The sequence below is a fragment of the Scyliorhinus torazame genome, chromosome 18 (genome assembly GCF_047496885.1).
Source record: "Scyliorhinus torazame isolate Kashiwa2021f chromosome 18, sScyTor2.1, whole genome shotgun sequence".
Lineage (NCBI taxonomy): Eukaryota > Metazoa > Chordata > Chondrichthyes > Carcharhiniformes > Scyliorhinidae > Scyliorhinus > Scyliorhinus torazame.
In genome coordinates, this window is record NC_092724.1 from 6685071 (window position 1) to 6713056 (window position 27986).

Below are 27986 nucleotides of genomic sequence, written 5' to 3' on the forward strand. Positions count from 1 at the left end.
CTGTACACATAAATGTTAAATGCTATTTGTGCCAGGGACAATGTCATTATCCCTTCTCCTGTGGAAAGAAGGCATCAAGTGAACAAGACGCTCAACTTTCAGTGGAACCAGAGTTCTCTCCAGATAGATTGTTGAAAATATATAGCAGTCTATGTACACCATGTGGAAGGAATTGATTTGTATCTTCAGATGGTATCTGAGAGCAGACACATCAGTGGTCATTATCTTGGGAGAAACAATGATGTTCCACTACAAACTTTGTGGTGAATTCTGGGCAGGATTCCCCGGTTCGCTAGCTGCGGGTTTCTTGGTGGCGCATCGTTCGCTGGTGGAGGGCTTCTATTTCCCCGACACTTGTCCCGGCACAATGGGTTTTCCCAATGAAACAACCCCATTCCGCTGGGAAAAGGTGGGCTTACGCTGACGGCGGGAAAACTGAATCGCAACGGTGGGAGAATTCGGCCAGTATTTCATGAAGAGACAAATGGATGGATCTTGGTTCTCTACAATATGGCTGGAAGCAGCACTGGAAAATACCCTCACTGTAGATAAGCACATTGACTACGACCCTTCATCAACTGTTTCTCATGAGCTGTTCCTGAGCAGCTGCCTTCACTTTTTCAGCAGCTTAGGCACAATGAATGAGTGTGTACATAAGGCTGTAAACAATACACCAAATCATAGTTCTCAAAGGATATGGCAATTCCCACCTTTGGTTCGTGTATTTCTATTTTATGATGAGGAATGGAGGTCTTGTGGCACAGTGGGTAGTGTCCCTACCTCTGGACCATGAACTCCGGGTTCAAGTCCAACGCCAGGACGCCTTGGCCACAGAAGAAGCATTCGTAACATGGTTCAATGTACTGATAATCAGCCCGGCAATACTTCCACCACTTCCCTATTATTCCCCAAAAGGAAAAACCAATGTGTGTGTGAAGATACACTAAAAACAGTGATGAGGCACGTGAGCAAATGTGAGGGACACATTTACTTCCACTTTGCTCCACAAAACCTCTTCCTTATTTGAAGTCAGGCAGAAGGAACTTGAGTGACTCCATTGTTGTTGAAAATCTCCACCCTTTGATCTGGCAACTTTACATTTATTAGACATTGGCCTTCTATTCCCAAATATGGACATCCTCCATTACTCCAACAGATGGGGCAGCACGGTAGCATTGTGAATAGCACAATTGCTTCACAGCTCCAGGGTCCCAGGTTCATTTCCCGGCTTGGGTCACTGTCTGTGCGGAGTCTGCACGTTCTCCCAGTGTCGGCGTGGGTTTCCTCCAGGTGCTCCGGTTTCCTCCCACAGTCCAAAGGTGTGCAGTTAGGTGGATTGGCCATGTTAAATTGCCCTTAGTGTCCAAAATTGCCCTTAGTGTTGGGTGGGGTTACTGGGTTATGGGGACAGGGTGGGGGTGTTGACCTTGGGTAGGGTGCTCTTTCCAAGAGCCGGTGCAGACTCGATGGGCCGAATGGCCTCCTTCTGCACTGTAAATTCTATGATTTGAGGTATTGATCCACTCCATATTTGATGCGAGCACAATTTGATTTTCACAGGTCAGAAGTGAATGAGTAAGTGGCCAACAGGATCTAATTAGTAGTTTCTGTTAGAGATTTCAGTTGCTTTCTGAAGTCAGTGTTATGAATTCATGACCTGACCATTATTCACCATTGTACCCAATATATATTTATACTCTCAGGTGCCATTCAATACATTACATTAACCAATTTAATTTTTAAATGCATTTCTCCATTCCTTTCTCTTTTTATTTGCTTCACTCAGTGCTTTTCACGGATCATAAAGCAGTCAGTCTCTGCTAATTTGATTGCATAACCAAATATCAAGAAGTGAATCAATGTTGTATACAGTTAGGGCAGCACGGTGGCGCAGTGGGTTAGACTTGCTGCCTCACGGCGCCGAGGTCCCAGGTTCGATCCCGGCTCTGGGTCACTGTCCGTGTGGAGTTTGCACATTCTCCCCGTGTTTGCATGGGTTTCGCCCCCACAACCCAAAGATGTGCAGGCTAGGTGGATTGGCCACGCTAAATTGCCCCTTAATTGGAAAAAATGAATTGGGTACTCTAAATTTAAAAATGAAATGTTGTATACAGTTGAATCTCTCTTCAAATGATTTGTCTCTCTATATCTGCCTGATATTTCCTTGTGTTTGGGCAGCAGAGACTGATTAAGCGAGGATTCTACAGGAACAGCAGAGGTCCCATCACCAAGACCCATAAGACCATAAGTCATAGGAGCAGAATTAGGCCACAAGGCCCATCGAGACTGCTCCACCATTCAATCATGGCTGATATTTTTCTCATCCTCATTCTCCTGCCTTCTCCCCGTAACCCCTGATCCCCTTATTAATCAAGAACCTATCTATCTCTGTCTTAAAGACACTCAGTGATTTGGCCTCCACAGCCTTCTGCGGCAAAGAGTTCCACAGATTCACCACCCTCTGGCTGGAGAAATTCCTCCTCATCTCTGTTTTAAAGGGTCGTCCCTTTAGTCTGAGATTGTGTCCTCTGCTTCTAGTTTTTCCTACACGTGGAAACATTCTCTCCACGTCCACTCTATCCAGGCCTCGCAGTATCCTGTAAGTTTCAACAAGATCCCCCCTCATCCTTCTGAACTCCAACGAGGACAGACCCAGAGTTCTCAACCGTTCCTCATGACAAGCTCTTCATTCCAGGGACCCACAATAAGAGGTGACCGTGCTTCAGTGGATAGTGGGAATTGGGGCCACATTTTACCAGTGGCAGCCAGTTAACTGGCTATCACCCAGTCTGCCATCCTATTAAGGACAGTGGCCTACCTTCCCAAGAGCCGATGCCCTTACCGGAGGAGTCACCCCCTACCGGAGCAGTCACCTCAGCAGCACCAGCATTAGTGGTGGCCATTGTTGGGCCGACACCTGGAGGGTGAGGGTGCATTGATGGCATGTATCCTCGAAGATAGGTGAATGGGGTCTGAAGGGTGCTGGGAACAGGGAAGAAGAGCTCAGCAAGAAGGAGGTGTTTGCTGAAGATATGTGGTGCCATTTTCAATGGGGTCCCTAGTGTCAACATTGGAGGCACCCCACACCCAAGAACCCCGTAGAGCAACAGAGTTTACCTGGCAGTCTCTCCACAGGGCGGAGGGCCCTCCCAGCTCTAGTCTAATGTCAGTGGAGGTGGAAAGAGGCCCTTATTGGTCACTTATGTGTGTAACCACAAACTGCATGATTGTAGGAAGACCCTTGAACATTTTACCCAATGCCTTCCTGGGCCATTTTGCCAACCTTCCTGCTTCCTAACACATCTCGAAAGGGCTGGTAAAATTCAGTCCCAAGTGTTAAGGAATGGGTTAAGAGGCATTCCAATTAGATGTCTCATTGATGTTAAGTATCCAATAATTGACACTGATATGTAAAGAGGCTGCAGGTGGACCTTGTGCATGTGGTGTGGTTGATAGAGTTTTGTACAGAGTGTGTTCAAGGAAAATGAAGGTGTTTGCGAAAAGGAGCAAAACTTTTGACTCTTTACTCTACAGCAGCCGGAAGCTAACACCAAGAACTTGGCACTTGTGAAGATGAAATATAATCTGTTTTCTAACACAGGGTACAGATTGGACAGGACATTGCAGGCATATTCAAACACACTTCATACTGTGTGTTTGGATTCTATGGAGAGATGTAAGTTGCTGTATTTACAATCACTCAAGAAAGAGAACATTTTCAGGTCATAATACAGCACCTACATACAAATTTTCTCATGTACTCTTACCTCTATTATTAATACAGCAATTGACATAAGTTCCTAAAATATATAAACCATGCCAATGCCTAAAAGGGCAGATCACTGGTTCAGAGGTCCTGCAGGTCTTGTGTCACGTGTGGAGAAATTAAACCTCCACCCACCTTTACAAAGGGGCAGAGACCCCATCATAGATTCTGCGGATGGGGTTATTTGTCTGGATGGGACAGGATATTTGGCCTTACAAGAACACATCAGCAGAACTAGGCACTGTTAACTCAAGCGTCTCCAAGGATCTACCCTAGTGCAAACCCCATCTCCCCTCAACCCACCACACTCCCCCAGCACTTCTTAACTACATAATGCCCTTCACGGACATTATCCAGAAATGTAATGTTGTATTCCATATGTATGCTCACGTCGCCCAGCTCTGCCTCACAAATTCTATTCACGGCCACTGATTCCATTCCTCTCCCTGACATCTGATCACAAATCCACTCCATTACCAAGATCACCATCCACCACCTCAATAATATGATCCAAAGCTGTTTTATAACATTACTTTGAAGCACAATGTAACATTTTACTAGCATGGGTGGCACTGCGATACAGTGGTTAGCACTGCTGCCTCGCCGCACCAGGGACCCGGGTTCAATTCCGGCATTGGGTGACTGTGCGGAGTCTGTACTTTCTCCCCGTGTCTGCGTGGGTTTCCTCCGGGTGCTCCGGTTTCCTCCCACAGTCCAAAGATGTGCAGGTTAGGTGGATTGGCCATGATAAATGGGTCACGGGGATAGGGTGGGGGCGAGGGCCTCAGTAGAGTGCTCTTGCAGAGGTCCAGTATAATCTTGATGGGTCGAATGGCCTTTTTCTGCACAAAAGGTTCTATGGATAAAGGTGGATTACAAATACAAGTTGTTTTGTTGTTTATGGGTCACACAACACTCCTCTTACATTACTCCAGTGAAAGCTCGGACCTTTACATAACCTCAAAGGTGCTGACTCCAGGCCTCATTGTAAATTCTGTTGAGGCTTTGCAAGTATGCAAATGGAAGCCTTGGAACTCCTCCAGTCATGCCTGCTTGACACTGGTGTGAGCAGGAGGAAGGTCTGCCAATGGCCCCTGACAGAAATGTTAAAGTCAGGCCCAGATCAGTGTGGAATCCGGCACAGCTCATATTCTGCCCTTGTGATCCTCGGGATAAAGGTGACTTACTGCTTCCCGGACCCAGGAAATTCAGATCACAGGTTTGGTCCATACTCAGTACCTCCTAAATGCATTGCAACCAATACCTTACTTCCGAAATGTAGTCACTACTTTGCAGGCAAGTAAGACAAACAATATGTGCGAGAAAGGTGTCATAATCAAAATAAATAATTGGCCAGGATAAGGGCGAGCATTGGCTCGACCAGTGTCCATGGGATCTTTCCGATCAACTTGAATTGGCAACCAGAGCCTTAATTTATTGCCTCACCTGAACGCCTGCTCCTCTGGCAATGCAGCACCCTTCAGCCAGGCACCGAAGTGTCAATCTAGAGTTCTCAACCTGATCCACGAGCTACTGGTTCAGAGACAAGGGTGTTATCAAATGAACCAAGCTCCAATATGAGGCTGATGATGTGTGGCTGTTTTACCTGCAGTCGGAGCTTTTGGATGTCAGGATTTTGGCAGTTACTTGATGAACTGAACATGGATATGTTTACTCAAGAATATCCAATTTGCTTGCCTTGCATTATATTTAAATTTAGAAAGGATAATTTGGTTGTCCAGTTCTATAGGCTGCCTCTTCAAGCTAATTGTTGAGAGATTGTTTGAGCAACATGTGGTCAAAGGACTGCAAGGATAGAAACAGACTGAAGCAATTATGCGAATCCTTGTGACAATTGCTCTCTGAAGAGAAGATAAATGGGAGAGAGGTTGGTTACATTCGTTGATCTTTCTGCATTGTCTTTCATTCTCAATTAAGATGGAACATTGAAGGCTTTTGGATTGTAGCAATTGTAACAAATATAAATATGTGCCAGTTCCAGATTGCACAGATTCCAGCTGTTGCCAGAGATACTGAACAAGAACCAAAATGATTAAAAACTAATTAAAATAAAATCTTTATTAGTGTCACAAGTAGGCTTACATTAACACTGCAATGAAGTTACTGTGAAAAGTCCCCAGTCGCCACATTCCGGCGCCTGTTCGGATTCACTGAGGGAGAATTCAGAATGTCCAATTCACCCAACGGGCACGTCTTTCAGGACTTGTGGGAGGAAACCGGAGCGCCCGGAGGAAACCCACGCAGACACGGGGGGAACGTGCAGGCTCCTCACAGGCAGTGACCCCAGCCGGGAATCAAACCCGGGACCCTGGCGCTGTGAAGCAACAGTGCTAACCACTGTGCTACCGAGTTGAGTAGCAATGTGTGCTAAAAGACCAGATGAACTGTTAATTTCCGTCATTTATCAGTTGCTGACATTCAGGGCTGCAGGGTTGTGATTTTAATATATGACAAAAAGAACATTTTTTGAGTTGAAATCACGCTGTGTGATTTTATTACACAGATTAATGGAGCCAAAATAACAAAGTAAGTTCATAAGAATGTGTTAACTTTTATTATTTACACATTGCACAATGTAATTTCCACGCTTCTGCCAAAAATTTGCGTGTGCCTGTATAAGAATGACTGGAATTCAGAAGTATATTCTACTCTGACTGAGGCACAAATTAAATATCTGTTAATTGCTTTTTTTTAGGACTAGGTTACTCCTACAATTGTCTACAAACTATGGTGACTGTGACTGTATTATGAAGAGTGGACGAGAAAGCCTGGGTCAAATAAACTGGAGTCAAAGGTTGGCAGGAGAAAGGGCCGCTGAACAGTGGGCTACCTTCAAAGAAGAGATAGTTCAGACACAGTCAAGGTATCTGTCCGCGAGAACGAAAGTTAGGGCAAACAATCCCAGAGCTCCCGGGATGATAAAGGAGATAGAAATTAAGATTTAGGAAGAAAAAGTATGTTGATAGCAGATGTCAGGTAAGAAAATAGAGCTGAGAACTAAGCTGAATATAGAAGGTTCAGAAAGGAGCTGATAGAACAAAGGAGAGAAGCAAAGAAGAAGTATGCAAAGACTGGCAGTCAACATGAAAAAGGAATCCCAAAGTCTTTTATAGGATTACAGGCAGTAAAGGGGTGGTAAAAGGCGAATTAGGGACTAAACAGGGATTTACGTTTGGAGACAGAGGACATATAGCTGAGGTATTAAATGAATAGTTTGCAAGTGTCTTTACCAGAAAAGAAGATGCTCCCAGGCCTTGGTGAAAGAGAAGGTAATTCAGGCACTATAATGGTTTAACATTGATAAGGAGGAGGTTTTGGATAGGATGTCCATTCTTAATGTGGATAAGGCACCAGGACCAGATTAAATGCATCCAAGGTTTCAGGGGCTGTTTAGCACAGGGCTAAATCGCTGGCTTTGAAAGCAGACCAAGGCAGGCCAGCAGCACGGTTCACTTCCCATAACAGCCTCCCCGAACAGGCGGCGGAATGTGGCGACTAGGGGCTTTTCACAGTAACTTCATTTGGAGCCTACTTGTGACAATAAGCGATTTTCATTTCATTTTATTTTCATTTCAGGTAGCACTTCCAATATGTTTTGACGTGGGCCATATCGCTATGCCAACCAGGTCACATGGCTTGTTTCTGGGCAGATTTTATAGGATTCCAAACTAAGAAAATCTTATTACATCCAGCGGTCATTACAAGAATGACATTCCACATTTTACAATCAATCAGTTTTACTACAAAGAGGCAGAAAGTTATTTGCATCGGTGATTGTTGAAGATTGGTGAGTTATTTCTGAAATTGGCTTTCTTGCAGTTCACAGATGCAGCAGCGCACTGTTCTCGGATTGGGAGCAAGTCTCTATAATATTGATTAGGGATAACAAACAAAGACTTGTGGACTTGCTGTTATTCATGCTGGAGGGATGTATTGAGTGGTGTTCCTAAAGTTCAATACCAGCACCATTGCTGTTGTGCCATTTATTTGTGACCTGGATTTGGCAGCACAAGGCATGATTTCAAAGTTTGCAGATGTCACGAAACTTGGAAGTATAGTAAATAGTAAGGAAGATAGATCAGATAGTGGAAGACGTATGACAGATTAAATCTGATGCAGGGTATACTAAGGCGATACATTTTGATAGGAAGAATAATGATGAACAATACATGCTCACTGTTACAATTTCAAACAGTATGTAAGAGGGAGACCTGGAGTGTTTGGGCAAAACATCTTTGAATTGCCAGAAGAGATTACCAATGCTGCGCACAATCTGGGTTTTAGAATTAAAGAGATAACATAAAATGTCTAGGAGGTTATGCTAAACCGATATGGAACATTGCTTCAGCGTCTGCTGGAGAAATGTGTCCAAATCTAGACATCAAGGGGATGGTACAGGAGAAGTATATCATTAAGCATGGTACGGGTGGCACACTAGCACAATGGCTAGCACTGTTGCTTCACAGCACCAGGGTCCCAGGTTCAATTCTCTGCTCGGGTCTCTGTCTGTACAGAGTCTGCACATTCTCCACGTATCTGCGTGGTTTTCCTCCGGGTGCTCCGGTTTCCTCCCACAAGTCCCAAAAGACGTGCTTGTTAGGTGAATTGGACGTTCTGAATTCTCCCTCCGTGTACCCGAACAGGTTTCGGAATATGGTGGCCAGGGGATTTTCACAGTAACTTCATTGCAGTGTTAATGTACTTCTGACACTAATAAAGATTATTATTATAACGTTTCCAGAGATGAGGGATTACAACCATGTGGATCGAGTTGAGAAACTGAGGTTGCTCTCTTTACAGTAGAGAGGTATGAGAAGATTTGAAAAAGATGTTTCGAATCATGGAGGATTTGTGATGTGTAGGATGAAGGGTTAATATGACTTTTGAGAGACTTATACTTTGAGAGGCTTTCTCTGGCTATATTGCCTCACTAGAACACTTGACCTACACATCTGTCTGTTTTTCTATTGACAGTTTGTTAGGGGTGAAGTTCCTGTACTTGATAAGATTAGGAAATTGTGCTAAAATTGGAAAATAAGAAATCCCAATAATCAGGAATGTGTCCTGGTGACCATATGGTTCTTTAAAATGGAAATGGGTGACAGTCAGGTTGATTGAGTTGATGGAACTAAGGTTTTTGATATGCCGATTAGACTAGCAACGCTGCAAGCAATTGTTCAGCTAAAGCACTTGGTTAGAATGGAGAATAGAGTGTCAAAGTTTAAGTAAAGATGGTCAATTTCAAAAGGGACGATGAGGGTGAATTTCACACTTACATTCTAAAAGGCAAATTCGTGTATTAAAGAGAATTAAGAGTAACTTTTAAGATGATTAGTTCAGATAATAGAAGATCAAGAGAATGACAGTATATCAGAGTCGACGCTACCACCAAGAAAGCACAACAGCGCCTATACTTCCTCAGGAAACTAAGGAAATTCGGCATGTCCACATTGACTCTTACCAACTTTTACAGATGCACCATAGAAAGCATCCTATCTGGCTGCATCACAGCCTGGTATGGCAACTGCTTGGCCCAGGACCGCAAGAAACTTCAGAGTCGTGAACACTGCCCAGTCCATCACACGAACCTGCCTCCCATCCATTGACTCCATCTACACCTCCCGCTGCCTGGGGAAAGCGGGCAGTATAATCAAAGATCCCTCCCACCCAGCTTACTCACTCTTCCAACTTCTTCCATCGGGCAGGAGATACAGAAGTCTGAAAACACGCACGAACAGACTCAAAAACAGCTTCTTCCCCACTGTCACCAAACTCCTAAATGACCCTCTTATGGACTGATTTCATTAACACTACACCCTGTATGCTTCATCCGATGCCAGTGCTTATGTAGTTACATTGTATATGTTGTGTTGCCCTATTATGTATTTTCTTTTATTCCCTTTTCTTCTCATGTACTTAATGATCTGTTGAGCTGCTCGCAGAAAAATACTTTTCACTGTACCTCGGTACACGTGACAATAAACAAATCCAATCCAATCCAATCCAATCCAGAGGCAAGTTCACCCTATGCAAGGGAGCTGTTTTGAGAATGCAGCCCACAGCAGCAGGCTGTGCCCACACCCAACAAACTGTACCTCACAAAGCCTGTTTGAGTAGTCAGTTGTCTCTATCGTAAGCCAGAAGCAACCCACAAGATATAGGTGCCTGGTGTGGTAGCCATTGCTGTACTTTGCTTATGGTTTTAAAACCTATGAAATGTTGTTTGGGGGGGTTTAGTTATAGGTTTAGGAAAATAGAGGGATTTGAACTGGGTAAATTTAAAGATACTGGGCAGGATTCACCATCCCACCAGCCCCATTATCCGGCGCGGTGTGCCCCCACCGACAGCGGGATCCTCCGATCTGCCAGCCGGCCAATGGGGTTTCCCAACCATCCCACGCCATTGGGAAACCCTCAGGCGTGGTGCGTTGCCAGTGAAGCGAAGGATTTCACCGATGGAGAATCCCGCAGACTGTACATAGCCATTAAAGCAGTTCAGCATATTTGTAATTGACTTTCATGTTGTGTATGGTTCAATAAACATCTATTTTGTTACAGGTAATCACAAAAACATCTGGGACATCCCTCACTGGTTTTTACATCTTTCCTCATATTGTATCAACTTGCAAAATACACTTGAGAGCAGACATTCCGGGTTTCCCTTCTGGGAATTGGAATACCCTAGCATTTAACATCTGTGCTCTTAACAATAAGCTCAAGATGTTTTCTGTTATGTCACATTTGTACCTTTCCACTAGCCTGCCTGTCTGTGAGAGTTCGATAAGACATGTTTACCAGGGACAGATGAAGGCCATAATCAAACAAAATAAAATTGGGCCTGTAGCCAGCTGAAGCTGAACTGTGTATAAATAAATGCAACGACAACTGCTTTTCGAGAGATTCTGCAGTTTGAATCTTTCCCCTCCATACTTGTAATGAAGAACTTCTGACTTTAACCACCTCTGGACCCCCAAGTCCCACAACAGCTTATATCGAGTAAATACGGAGAAACCTTCCAGTCCCTAAAGGGTTGAGAATCAGAGAAAAGATTTAAGGTGATTGGTAAAAGAATCAGAGGTGATGGAAACGCCTTTTTAAATAATGAGTGGTCAGGATTTTGAATGCACCTCCTGAGAATATGGTGTGTGGTATGATACTGAATAAAAAGAGGGTGAAGATGAGGGGAAAGAGGGGGAAGATAGCTTGCCTCCCTCCTCCCCCAGAAGCAAATTCAGCATGAAGGTGATATGCTCCAGGTCGACCTGCCCCACAGCCATAATGTGCTGCACGGCAGCTAAATGAGGGCTCAGTGGGACTAGCGCCCCTCACTGGTGAGGGAGTCCCACTCTCTGGAGCTTCCAGCCACTCGGAGCAGCAGGCACTTCCAACAGCCCTGGCAGTGCCAAGGGCTCGTCAGTGGTAGCTGCCAGGATGGCAAGAGCAGAAGGAAAAAGTCCATGGATTCCTGTAATGGATATATCTGGGGTCCTGAGCAGGGAGCTTTTGGGTAGGGCAAGGAGGGGGTCAGAGATACCAAGAGAGCTCAAATTGTTTCTACAAGTTGTGGTTAACTTTGGAATAGAGATGTTAATGCATGGCCCCTTTTAGCACACACATGTTAGATATAGTTCTCAAAGAATTCTACCCAATACAAGCCCACACCTATCCTTCACTGATTACAACGTTTAATTGTGTAAGTGCTTTTCTTTCAAAACTATTATTGCAGACTAAATTTCCAAGTCATTGTGAAATTTGAGTGCCATCTTGGCTCATTGACAGGACTCTCAAATGATTTTGGTTCAAGGCCCACTACAGACTTGAACAGACAATCTGTGTTAACAGTGGGGTGTTGCATTGTCGGATATGCCCCATTTCAGGTGAGATGTTACACCGAGACCCATTCGTAAACAGATGCAAAAGAACCGCTCAATACAATTGACAGTCGAACAGGGAGTGTGCTGCCTGCGCCTTCCCTCATCCGGCATGACCAGATACATAGCTGGTGGCCATTCCTTTCATTTACTAACAAAACCACAATGTGGACATTTAGAAAATAATTAATGAGCTGCGTGGAACCATTGGCCAACCTTATAATGGCAAGTTTGGTCTCTTTTTTTTCTGAACCGAATACGTGCAGAAGTGATAATGGATTGCATTCGAAAATTGTTTTCATGACTAGGGGTAAGGTTAAATTGCTTTATTACGACCCTCCGCCTTCCAACCGGAGTTGGAAGGAGTTGAATGAATACTCTGGGAGCAAATCCTAATGAAAAGCTTTGTTCAAGGAAACTGCAAATGATACCTGCTGTGTTCCTGGATGGTTTTAGCACTATTGGAGAAGGTTCATGAAGATAAATGTCATTGAGTATTCATTATAAGAGTGTATTAGCCTCTTATCAATTATTTGCATTTCATTTATGTATAGAAATAAATAATTTTTTCTACCTGCCAGCAATCTCCCAATCAAGGTCGCCAGTTCAAAACCCGAGCAAAATTATTAACCATTTCAGTACCATATCCCTCATTTCATAAAGAAAGCAATGCAGTACTTGTTTGGAATTGAGTCAGAAATACAGTTTGTACTGTTAAAATCAGCCAGAAATGTCCTAGTTTTCCTTTGATTTTGTAACGGATACATTCTAACAGCAATTACAAATTAGCGCGACATGTTGTATTCCACCAAGAAACCAATTTATCTTGCCCCTCTCCACCATATAATGCGTGTCAGTTCGTTCGAGTTGTATATTTGCAATACCTTTGAGTTGTCTGCCCTTGGAAACTCAGCAATGCACTCAGCAAATCACAGAAAACTGATGATTTTTTTTTTAGAATTTGTTATTTGACTGCTCACTAGTTACAAGGTAAGCTGACTGTTTATGAAATACTTGCCATATGGTCCTGTGATGAAAAATGTTAATGAGACGTGTCTTTAAATGAGCAAAGTCTGTAAAGTAGTTTGAAAAGCGATATTTTTAATCTTCTTGCACCTTGAGCCATGGGAAATCAGAAGGCTGCTGCAGTAGTCCAAATGGGAATGCAATGCATCACAGGACAAAACGTTTCTCCAGCTGTTCACTGTGCTCTATGACATGGCGCTAGGGCGACTCACTGCAACATCGGAAAACTGATTCCTATCCCTTGGACTACACCAAGAGGAGTACGCCATTCAGCCCAACGAGCACAGTAGGGTTTCTATAACATTCTATAACGAGCGTGTTTCACCCTTCAGTTAGATCATGGCTGATTTGCACCTCGTCTGCATTTAGCCAAATTTAATCTTTATCTCTTGACATCCTTCCGTAACAACAATCTATCGATTTCAAGCTGGGACATTTCAATTGACCCAGAATTCACCTTTTTTGGGTGGAAGAACTGTATCACTTCTGGATGGCGAAGGTTATATATGTCCCTTTATTCTGGACAGCCTACCAGAAGAAAGATTTTTTTTGTATCAACACAATCAAATTCTTTTGTCATTTTAATGACCTCAATTAGATGGACCTTCAACCTTAAATCTAAGGGAATATATAACATAACCTTTATTATTGTCACAAGTAGGCTTACGTTAACACTGCAATGAAGTTACTGTGAAAATCCCCTAGTCGCCACATTCTGGCGCCTGTTCAGGTACACGGAGGGAGAATTTAGAATGTCTAATTCACCTAACAAGTACATCTTTCGGGACTTGTGGGAGGAAACCGGAGCACCCGGAGGAAACCCACGCAGACACGGGGAGAACATGCAGACCCTGCATAGACAGTGACCCAAACTGGGAATCAAACCCGAGTCCCTGGCGCTGTGAAGCAACAGTGCTAACCGCTGTGCTACCATGCCGCCCACAAATGATGTTTATGCACTAGTGCAACATGTTGTCAGAAATTAATCTTTATACCCTGCCACCTCAGTGAAATGGTGATTAAAAATTACCTACCCATTGCAATTTTTAATTTATACAAAAACAGGTTCGGACAATGAATGTCTTGAATCCATAAATTTGGTGAATTTGAATCTCCAAGGGCAATATGAATTATGAATGGTACAGCAGTGAAGGAGATGTTTCAGACCATCATTTGTGTACTGACTCATGTAGTCCCACCTTTTCCCCATAGCCCTGCAATGTTTCCCTGTCAAACATTGATCTCATTCCTTTTGAAGGTTACGATTGAATCTTTATCTGCCACCCTTACGGGTAGTTAATTCAAAATCACGACAACTTTGCTGCGTTAAAAAAAATTCTCCTCACCTTCAGTCTGGTTCTTTCGCCAATTATTCTAATCTGTGTCCTCTGGTGTACCCATCCTCCTGCCAGTAAAAATAATCTTTGCATATTTGTGTTTGAAAAAGACAGAGAACACCCAGATCCTTGGATTTTTGGTCTTAACTGTTTTGATTCATATGAAAAGACTAAATTGTCACTGATTCTGCTGGTTAAATTGTCACATTCTGTGTAAGACACATTTGCTCACAATGCTTGCCCACTCATTTACAGGGTGAAATCACATTATTTGAGTTTACTTTATACTGCTTGCATGCTCGTAACACAGTCTCATTCCAGTCTAACTAAAGGAATGAAATCGCAAAGTTAGAGTTAGAAAAATTGAACAATACTAACAAAACGTACATAGTGCACATCGTTACACTTTATTTTTCTTTGGAATTCGCAACAGACTTTTAATGAGTGGTTTAATCCATTGCTATTATATCTGTAACACCATCGATATACTTCAGGCACAAACCTAACAGCAGCACCAACACACAAAAGCAAGCATTGTTTTATGGAGGGAGGTGATATATTATTTTATTCAAACAACATTTGTAAAATAAATAAACATAAGAAATATTCATATCTTTATAAATGCAAGTCTTTGTGAAGAGGCAATTGGTAAATTAAGGAGAAACCACTCATTATTTACAATGATAAAATAATTCAGGAGCTGAACTTTGACCCAAAGGTGTATGCATATTTTATATTAGGCAGCTATATTTTCATATTTATTTCCTGGGAAGGCAGGAAGGGAAGGAGAGTGGAGGGGAACTTGTGTCACATCTAAAGAGGTTCATCTGATTATTATCACATTGCTGTTTGTGGGACCTTACCGTGTGCAAATTGGCTGCTGAATTTCGTACATTACAACAGGGACTGCACTTGAAGTACTTCATTGGCTGCAAAGCACTTTAGGACGTCCTGAGATCAAGAAAGGTGCTATGTAAATGCAAATCTTTCATTCTTTATTGCATTCGTACAAAATTCCACCACACCCATCGTACTTCATGTACTGGAGATTCCCTCTCTTGCTCAAGTATGTGAGGGGGACACACAAGATGAATTGAGAGGACGACAAGATGGCAGATGGAGTACAACGCAGGGAAGTGTGAGGTTGTTCACTTTTATACCAGGAGAAAAGCAGATTGCTTTACTTAAATGTGCAAAGATTCCACATGTTGATGTTCAGGGACACCTGGGGTTGCTCAGACAAGGGACAGGGAAAGCTGGAACAGCAAGCAGAAACTAGCACGTTGGCCTTTTATTGCAAGGGTTTGGAGTACACGATTGAGGAAGTCTTGCTCCAAATTTATCGGGCTTTGGTGAGACCACATTTGGAGAACTGTGTGTAGTTTTGGCTTCCTATGTATAAGGAAGGATATATTTGTATTGGACGCTGTACAGCGAAGGCTCATTAGATTGCCCCCTGGGATGGGGAGGTGTCCTATTGTAGAGGTTGGGCACATTGGGCCCATACTCTTTGGTGTTTAGAGGAATGAAAAGTGAGCTTATTGAAACATACAAGGTTCTAAAGGTATTGACAGGGCAGATGCCAAGCTATTGTTTCCCCTGCTGGGGAATTTCGAATACTCAGGCACAACCTCAGGGGAGATGAGGAGAATTAGGACTGAGGTGAGGAATAATTTATTCACTCAGAGGGCTGTTGAATGGTAGTGTAGTCTTGAGGGGTCATTCATAGCCAATTTCTTATTCCTCTCATATTCCAGTCAAAAATTAGGGAATAGAAATTGAGATATTTTTGTCTGAACAAGATAGATGAGATTCAAATATATTCAAACATAAATTAAATTACCTGGTGTAATTGGTCTTCAGGGATATAGTCAGATAGTCAACTGCAGGCTGATTGCATCAAGTTTCTTTTCAAAATGGCTTATTTAGCATAATTATTTCCCCCCCCCCCCCCCCCCCCCCCCACTCCCCCCTATTGAGATATCCAAGTTACATGAGCTCCTTCAGTTAGGGAGGCAGGATTGATTGACTTACCAGGCTTGCTGTCAATTCCACCGCAGTTAGCACGTGGTAATGTGGGCTTATCACCTTCTTAGCTATCTGTTCATGGTGTCTGCTATCATAGTGTACTACACTACGGTGTAGTCAGAAATGGGTTAAATTATGCAATAAGTGGATGTACTATGTGTAAAATACGGGACGATTTTAGATAATAATAATATATTATTGTCACAAATAGGCTTACATTAACGCTGCAGTGAAGTTACTGGGAAAATCCCCTAGTCATCACACTTCGGCGCCTGTTCGGGGAAGAATTCAGAATGTCCAATTCACCTAACAAGCACGTGTTTCGGGACTTGTGGGAGGAAACCGGAGCACCCGGAGGAAACCCACGCAGACATGGGGGGAACGTGCAGACTCCCCACAGACAGTTACCCAGGCCGGGTCCCTGGCACTGTGAAGCAACAGTGCTAACCATTATGCTTCCGTGCCATTTCATAGAGACGCAAGAGACCAGAACAGAGAGCATCTTTGGCAGCCCCTTCGCAGCTCACCAAAATGGGGGGGGGGGGGGGGGGGGGGGGTGGAGTCGGGCGGATCATTCAGGAGTAAATGGCTGGGACATTTTTTTTTAAACCACCTTGGTTATGAAACAATGCCAAAGGGAAGGTGTGCAAGGTATGAACTAGCCCTCTATATTCTTTGGAATATACAACCGGCATGGAGAAAGGTCATGTAATGAAATCTTTTGCATGGAATTGGGACCCAAGCAGAGAATACATAGGCTGACACGGGGAGAAAGAGTCTTTCTCTCTGCAACATTTCATCTAAGCCGCACCCTGTTTTTCTGAGAGAAGTGTCTCTATCCCTGTAGAAAACAGAGATGCCACTAAGAAGCTATTGGATTTTCTACAACAGCGATTCCAGGCGAAAAGAGGGATCTACCAGTGATGACCAGAAAACATCAGCTTCAATGAAAAGCTAAACTCCGGACACAACCAGTGAATCTTGATTGACGTTACCTTTTTACCTGCATCTTACTTGACCACGTTAAACACCTGATACTCTGTAAAGTTGTATTTTATTCTGCATGTTTGAGGTTCGCAGTGCGTTAGTGGGAAGTAGGAACCACTTTGTACATTTAGCACAATAAAACTACTCCATTACATGTTTAACTCGAGAATACCTGACTGGCTTATTTTTTACAAGACAGCACAGTCAAGTACCTATTGAATTAACATTATCCCATCCTTTTTAACTTCTAACCTCTGTTAGAACCAATCGGAGGGTGGGAATAGAGAGGAGCCAGTTCAGCCCTCCTCACCTGGTCGGAGCATAGGACTGTTACTGAGGCAGCTTCAGAAGAGGTTTCTCTTCTATTTTAAACCACAGCTTCTACAAGTAGTGGCAGCTTTAGTTGCATCCTCCATAAACAACACACAATCTTAGTTCTCATGGGTCTGTAGAAAGTAAGGAAAAGCTCTGGCTGCCAGCTCCCTCTTACTTACAGAACTCTGACTCAATTGGCTTTAAAATATATTATGGGCGAGATTCTCTGGCCTCTCCACGGTGTGTTTCTCGGCGGCCGGAGGCGGCCTGGGTTGGCTGGCGCGGGATCGTCTGGTCCTGCCACTGTCAATGAGGTTTCCCATTGAATCCACCCACTGCCACTGGGAAGCCAATGGTGGGGGTGGGGGGGAGGAGGGGTGGGGTGCACCATCAGTGGGACCAGACGATCTCACCCTGTGTTTTTACTATTGTGAAGCGAGCAGCAGAAAAATCCATTTGGTCCATTATTTTGGATAACGTAGGGCATTAAAGGAGAGTGGCAGCCTGGAAATGTAAATTGACTGAGAGATAAAAGTCCCTAGTGATGAAAAGTTGTTCATCAGCTGGAGAGAAAGGTATCCCACAGGGATCACTGCTCCATAGGACATAAACAACCTGGATTTAGATATAAAGGACAACATTTCAAAGTTTACCAAAGTGCAACATTTGACAATGCAGTAAACAAGGACAAGGATAGCAGCATACTTCAGACAGGCTAGGGCTGGTCGAATTAAAATTATTTAAGATTACTAATGGATTATATAAGGCAGATGGTGATCTATTTGCTCTGATGAGGGAGTCTAGAACATGGGGTCATAATCTAAAACTTCCAGCTATTCTCTTCAGGGGTTATGTCAGAAAGCACTGCTTCACACGAAGAATTGGAAATCTGCAACCCACTCCACCAAAAGAGTGTCGGTCAATTTAAAAATTCAAAACTGAAATCAAGAGGTTTTTGTTGCGCAAGAATATTGAGGGTTGTAGAATAGACAGAGGGTGTGATCTAATGCGCAAAAAACAGAGTCCCGATTTGGGCGCGTGTAGCAGCGTTTTTCTTGCCTCTCCGGGTGCCCCGCTGAGGTCACACTTACCTAATTTCCTGCACACCTCGTCAGTGCAGGAAGATGTCTGGCGGATTGAAAAATGAAATGAAATGAAAATCGCTTATTGTCACAAGTAGGCTTCAAATGAAGTTACTGTGAAAAGCCCCTAGTCGCCACATTCCGGCGCCTGTTCGGGGAGGTTGGTACGGGAATTGAACTGTGCTGCTGGCCTGCCTTGGTCTGCTTTAAAAGCCAGCGATTTAGCCCAGTGTGCTAAACCAGCCCCAGGGCGCCATTGAGGTGCCATTTTTAAATGCCGTCTTATCTTTCGACCACCCCCCCCTTTTGCATTCCCACCGCAACCTCCGGACCCCACACTTCACCCAACTTGCCTCTTCCTTTGTCCTCGAGACCCCATTCACCCCACCCCTTATGGGCAAGGCCCAATCCCTGACAAGGGCAACCTAGCACCTGGGCAGCTAGGTGCTGCCAGCCTGACAGTTTCCCTGCCAGCCTGTCAGTGCCACTCTGTCATCACAGCAGTGCCAGAGCACCTGGATACCTGGGTGACAGTGCCAAGGTGACAGGCCTGCAGGGTCAAGGTGCCCAGGTGCCATAGAGAGTGCCAGGGTGCCACCCAGCCCTGTCGCTGACCACCTGGGGGGTCTCTCAGGAGACCCCTCCCAGGTGCCAACACGACTGGTCCACAGCACCCTGGCGAGGTCTCCCAGGCGCGGTCGGTAAATCCTGGGTGCTGGGTAAATCCAATTAACGTATGTTTAATTGAGCCTAAAGAATAATTTAAATATGCACGCACGGATCTCGCCCACTGAGAGCGAAATCCAGATCACGACCCGCCACGAGATACCGCTGAATCTGGCGAGCGTTTCGAGCATCGTGAATCTTGATCCAGGCCTCTCGCGAGATTCAACAGCTTGGCTTGACACCAAGTCTGGCACGAGGAGGCCACTGAATCGTCCCCTAAGGTTCTAATTTCTCGCTGGCCGAGAATTTAATTTGGAGGTGGAGCTTAATTCTGGCGAGGAGGGTTTTGAATGAGCATGCAGGGCCTGCTAATGCAGGCAAAAGGGCTCACCGACATTGTTTGTCAGGAAGCTCGGCTAGCATTTAACTAGCCATCAAATCCCGAGGACCGTACTGCTGAATTTCATCCTGTTGTCAGGAAACTGATTTTGGGCCTCCTGCCAGATTATGTTCCCCTGCCTGCCAAGCTTCCTGCTGTTGGCAGGACAGCAAGATTCCATCCTATTTTTCTTTGTTTCCTTAGCTCCTATGGGGAAAGAGCAGAGGACTAATAAGATGACACTTTCAAAGAGATGGCACAAGAAGGATTATACAACCCCAGCTAGTGCAAATAAATGCTTAATAATGTTGACAGAATTTTGCAATCACCCTCATTTGCTGAGTTCTAGAAAGGATCACGAGTGAAAATTTGTGGTTTATAAAAAGAGAAAACAGTGCAGTATACCCTTAATGCATGGATTATTTTTACCTTCACAATGCACCCCCACCCCACCCAAAGTTAATGGCAATGTCAATGAGGTTTAAATATCACTGTTGGTGAATGCCACATCATTGGATAGGATTGACAACCACACATCTGATTTTAGATTCTGGGGAGACGGCGAGCCGTAACATCGTTGGATTAATAACCCAGAGACCCTGGGGATAAAGGTCCAAATCCCACCATGGCAGCTGGTGGAATTTAAATTCAATCAATAAGACCTGGAATTGAAAGCATGTTGGTGACTGTGAAGAAATTAAATCTGCCACCCTTTACCCAGTCTGGCCTACATGATTTCAGGTCCTCGGAGATGGCCTATGAAGCCATTCAGTTCAAGGTCAATTAGGGATGGACAACCAATGCTGGTCTTGCCAGCTACACCCACATCCCATCAAAGAAGTTTAAAAAACCACTCTATTTTGTGAAACAGTAGTTACCAATGGAAGCCAATAAACTCCATGCGTTCTTAATTTTATTGCTCGGTTAGCTGTTATTGTAAAAGTGGATGCTATTGAACTGCAACTAAGGTTTGCTTTAAATTCAGTGTCATTAAAGCTTTATTGCTTGGGCTCTACTTATAGACCAATCAACAAGTTCCATTTTAAGATCTTAAAATTCATGGTGTTTAATGGTTGGTAAAATGTTGACACCAATTCCACCAGCAAGATTGTGTGCATTTTTGCCTTGAACCCTTGTTGCTGGGTCATTGTTTGCTAAACTTATAATTGTTTCCCTATGTGTGAATATTATATTATTATTCTAGTTACGGCTGCAAAAGTCTCAACAAACTTTTCGTGTTAATCTTAGCCCTGAATTTATACCCTGGTGTGAGCATATTCAAACACCAAACACGTTTGCCTACAGTTTGACTCTGCACTATTTTAAGAGTGTGTTAACCTGCTTAAAATAGATGGGACAACACCTTAAAATAACATTTTCGTATAGTATATTTTTAGAGCCCTACATTTTAATTATTAGTACCGTATCAAAGATATTTGATGAGGCTTGGAGGTCTAGCTTAGAGCTGGCTACCCTGATAATTCCCAAGTAACAAGTTTATTGGTTACTGCCCATTAATGTGGGCTAAATCTCACGATTTATTCTGCATTTGTATGATGCAAAAGCAACTGAAATTTGAATAGCAAAAGTCAGAAGTGAATATATTCAATTAAAATACAAAGATATAGCTGTCAAAAAGCAATAGTCTATGAAGCATATGTAATTGCTTTTGATACTTCCAAGTGCAAATCTTATTTTTTTAAATGAACTCTTATTGACAAATTCTGCATCAAATTTGATGATGCTACTCAGAACATCCTCTACAATCCTATCAAATTTCCACCTGATTGTTTATCCCCTTAAATTGCACATTCATGTCCATTATTTACTGCCTGTATCCTAACTCACACCAAATCTCACGCATCCATCATTAATATCACATGGCTGTGCAGCACCCGAGGTCAGCCCTTTAGTTTCCCATGCAAAAACATTTAAAGGGCCTGCACATTTAAACGACTAGGCAGTGCACAGTTAAAGGATATTTGAGGGAATGTTGACCATTGCCCGATGTTCCCACTGGCTCCCGGTCTGGACGTTTTCTCATTCTCATCCTCTTCATGGCTGTGCCCCTCCATATGTCTGGACCTTCTTGTATCCCAGGACATAGATCTCTGCATTCTTGCAGTTGATCCTTCTTGAGCATTCCTGATTTTAATTGCGCCATTATTGGCGGCCGTGCCTTTGGTTAGCTGGTGCTAAGCTCTGGAATTCTCTGCCTCCTCACCTCTCTCCTCCATCAAAATTTCCTCCTAGACCAACATGGCCTCACATGGCTCACTTTGATAGTGTTCCTGCAGAGTGCCTTGGGACATTTTATTAAGTTGAGCTATATAAATTATTGTTGTTGTTAGTCCTAACTCAAGGTTCACACATGAGAATCTTATGCCACTTACTAGGTAAGTGCAGCTGATCCATTGGCCTTTCTTATGATTTTTATCTTTGCAGTGTCTCCTCCTGCATTACAACACTCACAACGCTTCAAAAGTATTTCATCGCTGTCCATTGATTCTGGAGGTGTTGATGGAGAGGGTCACCTTAAACCAGGTGCAAGAACCTCTGCAGGGCATCAATTCACTATTTAGAGCAGATGTTCTAGCCTCATTTGCTGGGGCAGTCCGGAGTGAAGTACAAACTGACTCTGAGATGGGAATACTACTTTATATTTGCACAATCTTCTTTCCCCGAGGCATAATACAACAGAGCGGCTGCACCTATCTGGAAACACAAGCTTGCCACCCTCACATTGATTCTGTATACATCTCCCGCTGCCTCAGGAAGGCAGACAGCATTATTAGAGACCTTCTTCCAGACTATTTCCATCAGGCAGAAGGTACAGAAGTCTGAAGAGCTGCACATCCAGACATAGGACCAGCTTCTTCCCCACAGCTATAAGACTCCTCCATTACTCCCCCTCGGACTGATCTGTTCCCTGTAAGAACACTATTCACGAAGCCCTATGCTGCTCTTGCTCATGTATTTGATTTGTTTGGCCCCTTGTTCCGCACTGTAACCAATCACTGTTTGTTGATGCATCATTGTCAATGTACTCTGTTGATTATTCTTTTTGTCTACTATGTACGTACTGTGTACGTTCTCTTGGCCGCAGAAAAATACTTTTCACTGTACTTCGGTACATGTGACAATAAATCAAATTAAATTTAAATCAAATCAAACAATAGAAACTTTTCCACTTTAGCAAAATTAGGCCCTTCCTGGCACACTTTAGCAAAATAGAAAGGAACAGAACATGCATACAAGCATTGGACCAAAAGTTCCGATATGTTAAACAAATGTAATCTAATTAAAACAGCTGCCAATAAATGTAGTTAAGGTGGGCTTCTGTTAAATCAAGACCTACAACTGGTTCAACTTATATCTCTTTGGAAACAAAAATCACAACATACAAAAGAAAAAAATAACTTTGCTGCAAAATATATTGATAGGTCTGCCTCATCGATAACATTCCACAACAAATTCATTAAGTGAGCGTCCACACATTAATATGCGGCTTCAATACATTTTTCTCCCAATTCCAATTTTGCCAGGCACTAGCTCAAGTCTACTTAATAACTGACGTTCAAAGAAACACAAATTTTTGAGTTTTCTCAGTGCGATGAGAAATTACCTGCGTTTCGGAATGTAAACACTCCACATTGCTTATTTCTCTTCTCCTTCCATAGGCTGGATAACTATGCATAAAAGGTGTCATTTGTTGGAACCAAAGGCCATTACGCTTGGTTTATACATTATTTTACAGTGCAAACATACAACACTCAATAAATACTGTTGCATTATTACATTTTAGGCAAACTCTAACATGGATAACGTAACTCTATCAAACTTTCTTACATTTTATGTCACAGAACAGTTAGCTACTTGACATAGTTTACATAATATTGGACACCTGTATGGCCAGCATAATGAGTGCAAGAAAAGACATTCTATTCTTTACGAATGTTCAATAAAGTTCTGCAAGTTTCTTGGTGTCCAGACCTTCTCCATGAGACTGAATGTATTAACGTTTGTGGATGTCAGTGCAACTCCTGAGCAGGTATTAATATTGTATGATACACAATTACATATTGGTAAATCACAGGGCATACAGAGGAGTCATAGTGTCAGACACAATAATCCACAAAAACTGGAAAAAAAAGTTGCAAGAAACAGATTGCCAAGTTAAACATTTAATAAAATCTCCACCCTCTTATGTACCTGATGTGCATACATGGTGCTATACATGATCTACCAGTGTAAGGCTAAGGAGTTGCCATAGGTGTGAAATGTCTGTCATCGTGAAACAATGAATGTAAGATTAAAATGTACCTGCCATTTATTTAGGTGAGGAATTTGCTTTTGAATTATTTGCATACAAGTAGATTTCACTGCGACACAATATGAGATCAGAATTTCCATAGCGACATCAAAAAGTAAGTCCCCAATTTTGGGCGTTTGCACCTCAAAACATTTAGTCACTAAAAATAAAGTGAAGCTTGTGTTCTGAAAATAAATAGAAATGTTCAGCCACACCAAAGATGCTGATTCGCAAGGGCTGTGGTTTTGACAAAACCAAAGAAAATTGAGTCATTATTACTTGTCAGGTCTAACCATGCATTTGTGCAGTCAGGAATTAAGTGTTCTGGGTCCAAATAAAAAGTTGTTTGTTATCCTGGCATTCTAAGTTTGGATAGGAGTGATGACAGCATGTTTGCTTTCCTTTGTTTTTAAATTTGGAGTACCCAGTTCTTTATTTTTCAGTTACGGGGCAATTTAGTGTGGCCAATCCACCTAACCTACACATCTTTGGGTGGTGAGGGTGAGACCCACGCAGACTCAGCAAGAATGTGCCAACTCCACACGGACAGTGACCCGGGGCTGGGATCGAACCTGGGTCCTTGGCGTCGTGAGGCAGCCGTGCTAGCCACTGCGCCGCCGTGCCAATATGCTTTCCCATATGTGAAACTTTACTTATTTTAAGTAAGTCAAACTGGCCCACAAACAACTCCAATCATCTGACAAATTAGGCAAGCCATTTATTTTGGCTTGGAGATTATTCTTAAATTTTTATGACGTGGTTATTGGCTTAGTTAATGCATGATTAGCAAACCGCAGACAATAAGGATGCTATAAATAAAATGTATCAAAATGTCTGCTAGTTGCGTATGCCTATTAGCAGTACAAAGTGGTGACTAGCTAATTTACAAATGTTAGAAACTGTGAACTCAGTTGTAATGGAGAACTATTTCATTCTGAATTTTTTTGAGACAAGAATTTTTACATCATTAGTTTCACTGCAAACTGATTCCTCCATTAACTGAACTGTTTCACACACAGTATGAACAATTACAATAAAGTGAACAGCTTAAACCCTCTAATTGAGGAAGTCTTTCATCACCTACAGCCAATGCCATATATTCTTCCACGTCACACATAGCTGCCTATTGATATAACATTACATTTTTAAGTTTCATCAAATTTCTCCATGGCCACGCTCCTCTGTATGGCCCATTGTTGAGGAGGGGAATGAATGATGTTCTATTTTTAATATAGCATAGCTTATAACTAATAACAAGGTAGGTGGCAACACCTTCGAGATTACGGAGGATAGTACCATAAAGGCATTGCGTTACTGCACAATTTGTCAATTCCTAGTACTTTTTTGGAAGCACTAGAAAAAAGTTAAAACATTTATTGCATAAATGCTCCTGAAAATCAATTATAGATTGGAACATCTATGCTGCCAACATTTTGCCATTCTAAGGAAGCAATGATGGTTGAAGCTTATTTTTCATTTTCAAATATTGAGCAATCTTTGCCCATTTTCATTTATACATTCAAGAAAAGTACCTACCAGTTATTCTTTTCTACACTAAAGATATGGCTGCAATGATTATAGGCTCTTTAGTTGTGAGAGATAAACTAACATGATCATCCTTTTTGATAAAAAATACAACTACATTCTCAATAAAGACTATGATAGTTTGGCAAGATTATAAGCTACAATTTCCCAGTGTGTTAAATCTCATTGGAAACCAGAAATATCTAAATACTTCCCAGAAAGGATTAATTTCCTTTCTATTGGAAGAACTTGCTCTGTGTTCCTTTCAGAGAAAGCCTTTGGTCTTCAGAGACCCTTGAAGTATTGAAAGATTTTTGCAGGTTATATTTTTTTTAATACTTCAATTTCCTTTCTTAGGATCTGTAAGAATGCAATGGAGCACATCCCTAAACATCGAAATTTCTTACTACATATGTTCTTGATTAATAGACACACCCCAGAATTGTCATTTGGAGTAATTGCAGTCTTTGATAAGTTAACTATGTTGACGTTCACCTTGTCAAAAAAAAAGAACTGATCAAACATTACCAGAGGTTAAAGAACTACAGAGCACTTATTTATTTTCTAATGTTCCAAACGTTGGGCATTTGAAGTGAAAGAGCCTGCAGTTGTGCTGTGCATTTGACTATCTCTGTGTAGAATGACAATGTCACACAAACTTTGTGATGCCAGTCACAAGTTTCAAGGGAAGTATTTGTTGAATTTAGTCAAAATTCTTATTGCAGTGATGTGTGCAATTCAACCAATATATACAAAAGGGATGACTCAGCTAATTGATTCAGTTTTTACTATTGCGTGCAAAGTAAGAGAAGATATCAAGTTATCATTAATACGTGATGGTCGTATCTTCCTCAAATCACAGCTGACATGGTCGGCAATGTGAGTGCCCCATGAACATCATGTACCCATTCAATATGGAAAACCTTGTCGAGTACAGAATGCTATTTAAAATCCACCATTGCAACTTTCTGTGTAGTTTCATGTAGAGTTACGTTTGGTCCTGATGGTATATACATAATCTATGTTTCAGTGCCCAGTTCCAGGAACCATCATGTCCATTTACAGTAACACTAGACAATATTTTTAATTAAATAGGAATCTATTCACTATTAAGGTACTAAATATATTCAAAAATATTCAACAGAAAATGAATAGTTGATTCCTATAGCCTGGGTTAAACCAGTAGATTGCATTATCGTATAGTTCTGCTACATCACACAAGGAAAACCATAACGGAAACACTCCTCATTTTTTAGTATTAAAATAAAAACATTTTCTAGCATAAACACCCTAAAAAATGGAGGTTAAAAGCTGGTTGTTTTGCTGTTTTATGGTGTAGCAGCAATTTTTTAAGACATTAAAATTGTTTGCATTGGGTAATCATCGAAGTCTAACTATACAACAATACATAAGACAACAGCAGCATCACACCAAATGGACAATAAGATCTTTTTCTGAGGAAAATCACATATTGCGTTTAAATACTTCCAATACATCTATTACAGACAGATTGATAAAATAAATAAAAGCTGACGGGTTCAGCATCCTGTGATATAGTTAGGTATACCTCCATTTGTCAGACATTTGATATTTGAACTCTTGCACAGATTTGGAATTTCTGAAGATGATAATTAAGGGCAGAATGTGCAGGAACCAGCAGCAATTCTTTTTGGGATCACACGGCGAACTATTGATGACTCTTCTTCTTATCCACCACAAAAGAACATGGTGCTCTAAATATCACAAGTTGGAGGAAAGCCTGGATTTGCCCGTGTCCGTATCTGTAACACACACAACAGAATCTTTCTTGGGAACATTCGAGTCTTGCTGTGCACCGGCCATCGCAGGCACTTGGAACATCGCACCTGTGGACATTTGGTGCGTCAGGGCCATCCTTGGTGGCACAGGTCCTCGGATTGATCCTTGGAGACCACCCGTACTTGGTTGCACAGACATCTGACCTCCTATCGATGTTGTTGATTCTCTGGTTGATTGTGGTGGACTCGAGGTTACTGTCTGGGAAATATTATGAGGCAATGAGGGTTGAGAAGCAGACAGTGGCCTTGCCTCTTGGGATAGACTGCTAGTATGCAATGCCTGTGTACTCTTATGTGCCGCGGGACGCTGGGGAGGGCTGGGTGCCTTTTGCTGTGTCAGTGACAGCTGAGAGCCCGATTGAGCCTGTGATCCATACTGGAAAGTTCGGTTTGTTAATGGACTTTGGTTTGGAGGACTGGAGACAGCTGAAGGATATGGTGAAATAGAAGCCACTTGTTGCGTCTGCGATTGTTGTCCAGGGGACACTGAAAGTGGGCTTGCTGCACTCTGAACAGGCTGCAACCGCCTGACTGTCCTAGGTGATTGCACACCTACAGACCCAATAAAAAGGCCTGTAGATGGAGGACAGAAGCTCATAGCTACAGCCTGTTGGAGAGTAGCAATTGCCGAATTGTTAGTAAGTTGGCCTTGTGAATTGAACATGGCACCTCCATGAAATGGAGGCGTGTGAGACATGGCAAGAGGTCTTTGAAGTTCCACTTGCTGAACCATCTCTCTATCATACTTCACAATCTCCTGTATAATTTCATTCTCACGGTTGTTGAAGATACCAGAGTTTAAATCATGCTGGACTTTGTGCAGCAAAATAGAGTTTTTCTTCCCTGTAGAGAAAC

The 27986-nt window shown here is 42.5% G+C and overlaps 1 protein-coding gene across 1 annotated transcript in view; it reads right to left on the reverse strand.

Annotated features, from left to right (window-relative positions):
- Nucleotides 1-15985: 15985 nt before the first annotated feature.
- LOC140394914 (potassium/sodium hyperpolarization-activated cyclic nucleotide-gated channel 2-like) overlaps nt 15986-27986 on the reverse strand; it is a 164068-nt gene continuing 152067 nt past the window's right edge. Inside the window, exon 8 of the mRNA XM_072482097.1 lies at nt 15986-27974. Coding sequence (XP_072338198.1) covers nt 27055-27974 — 920 coding nt within the window. The 3' untranslated portion in view covers nt 15986-27054. The remainder of the gene's footprint in view (nt 27975-27986) is intronic.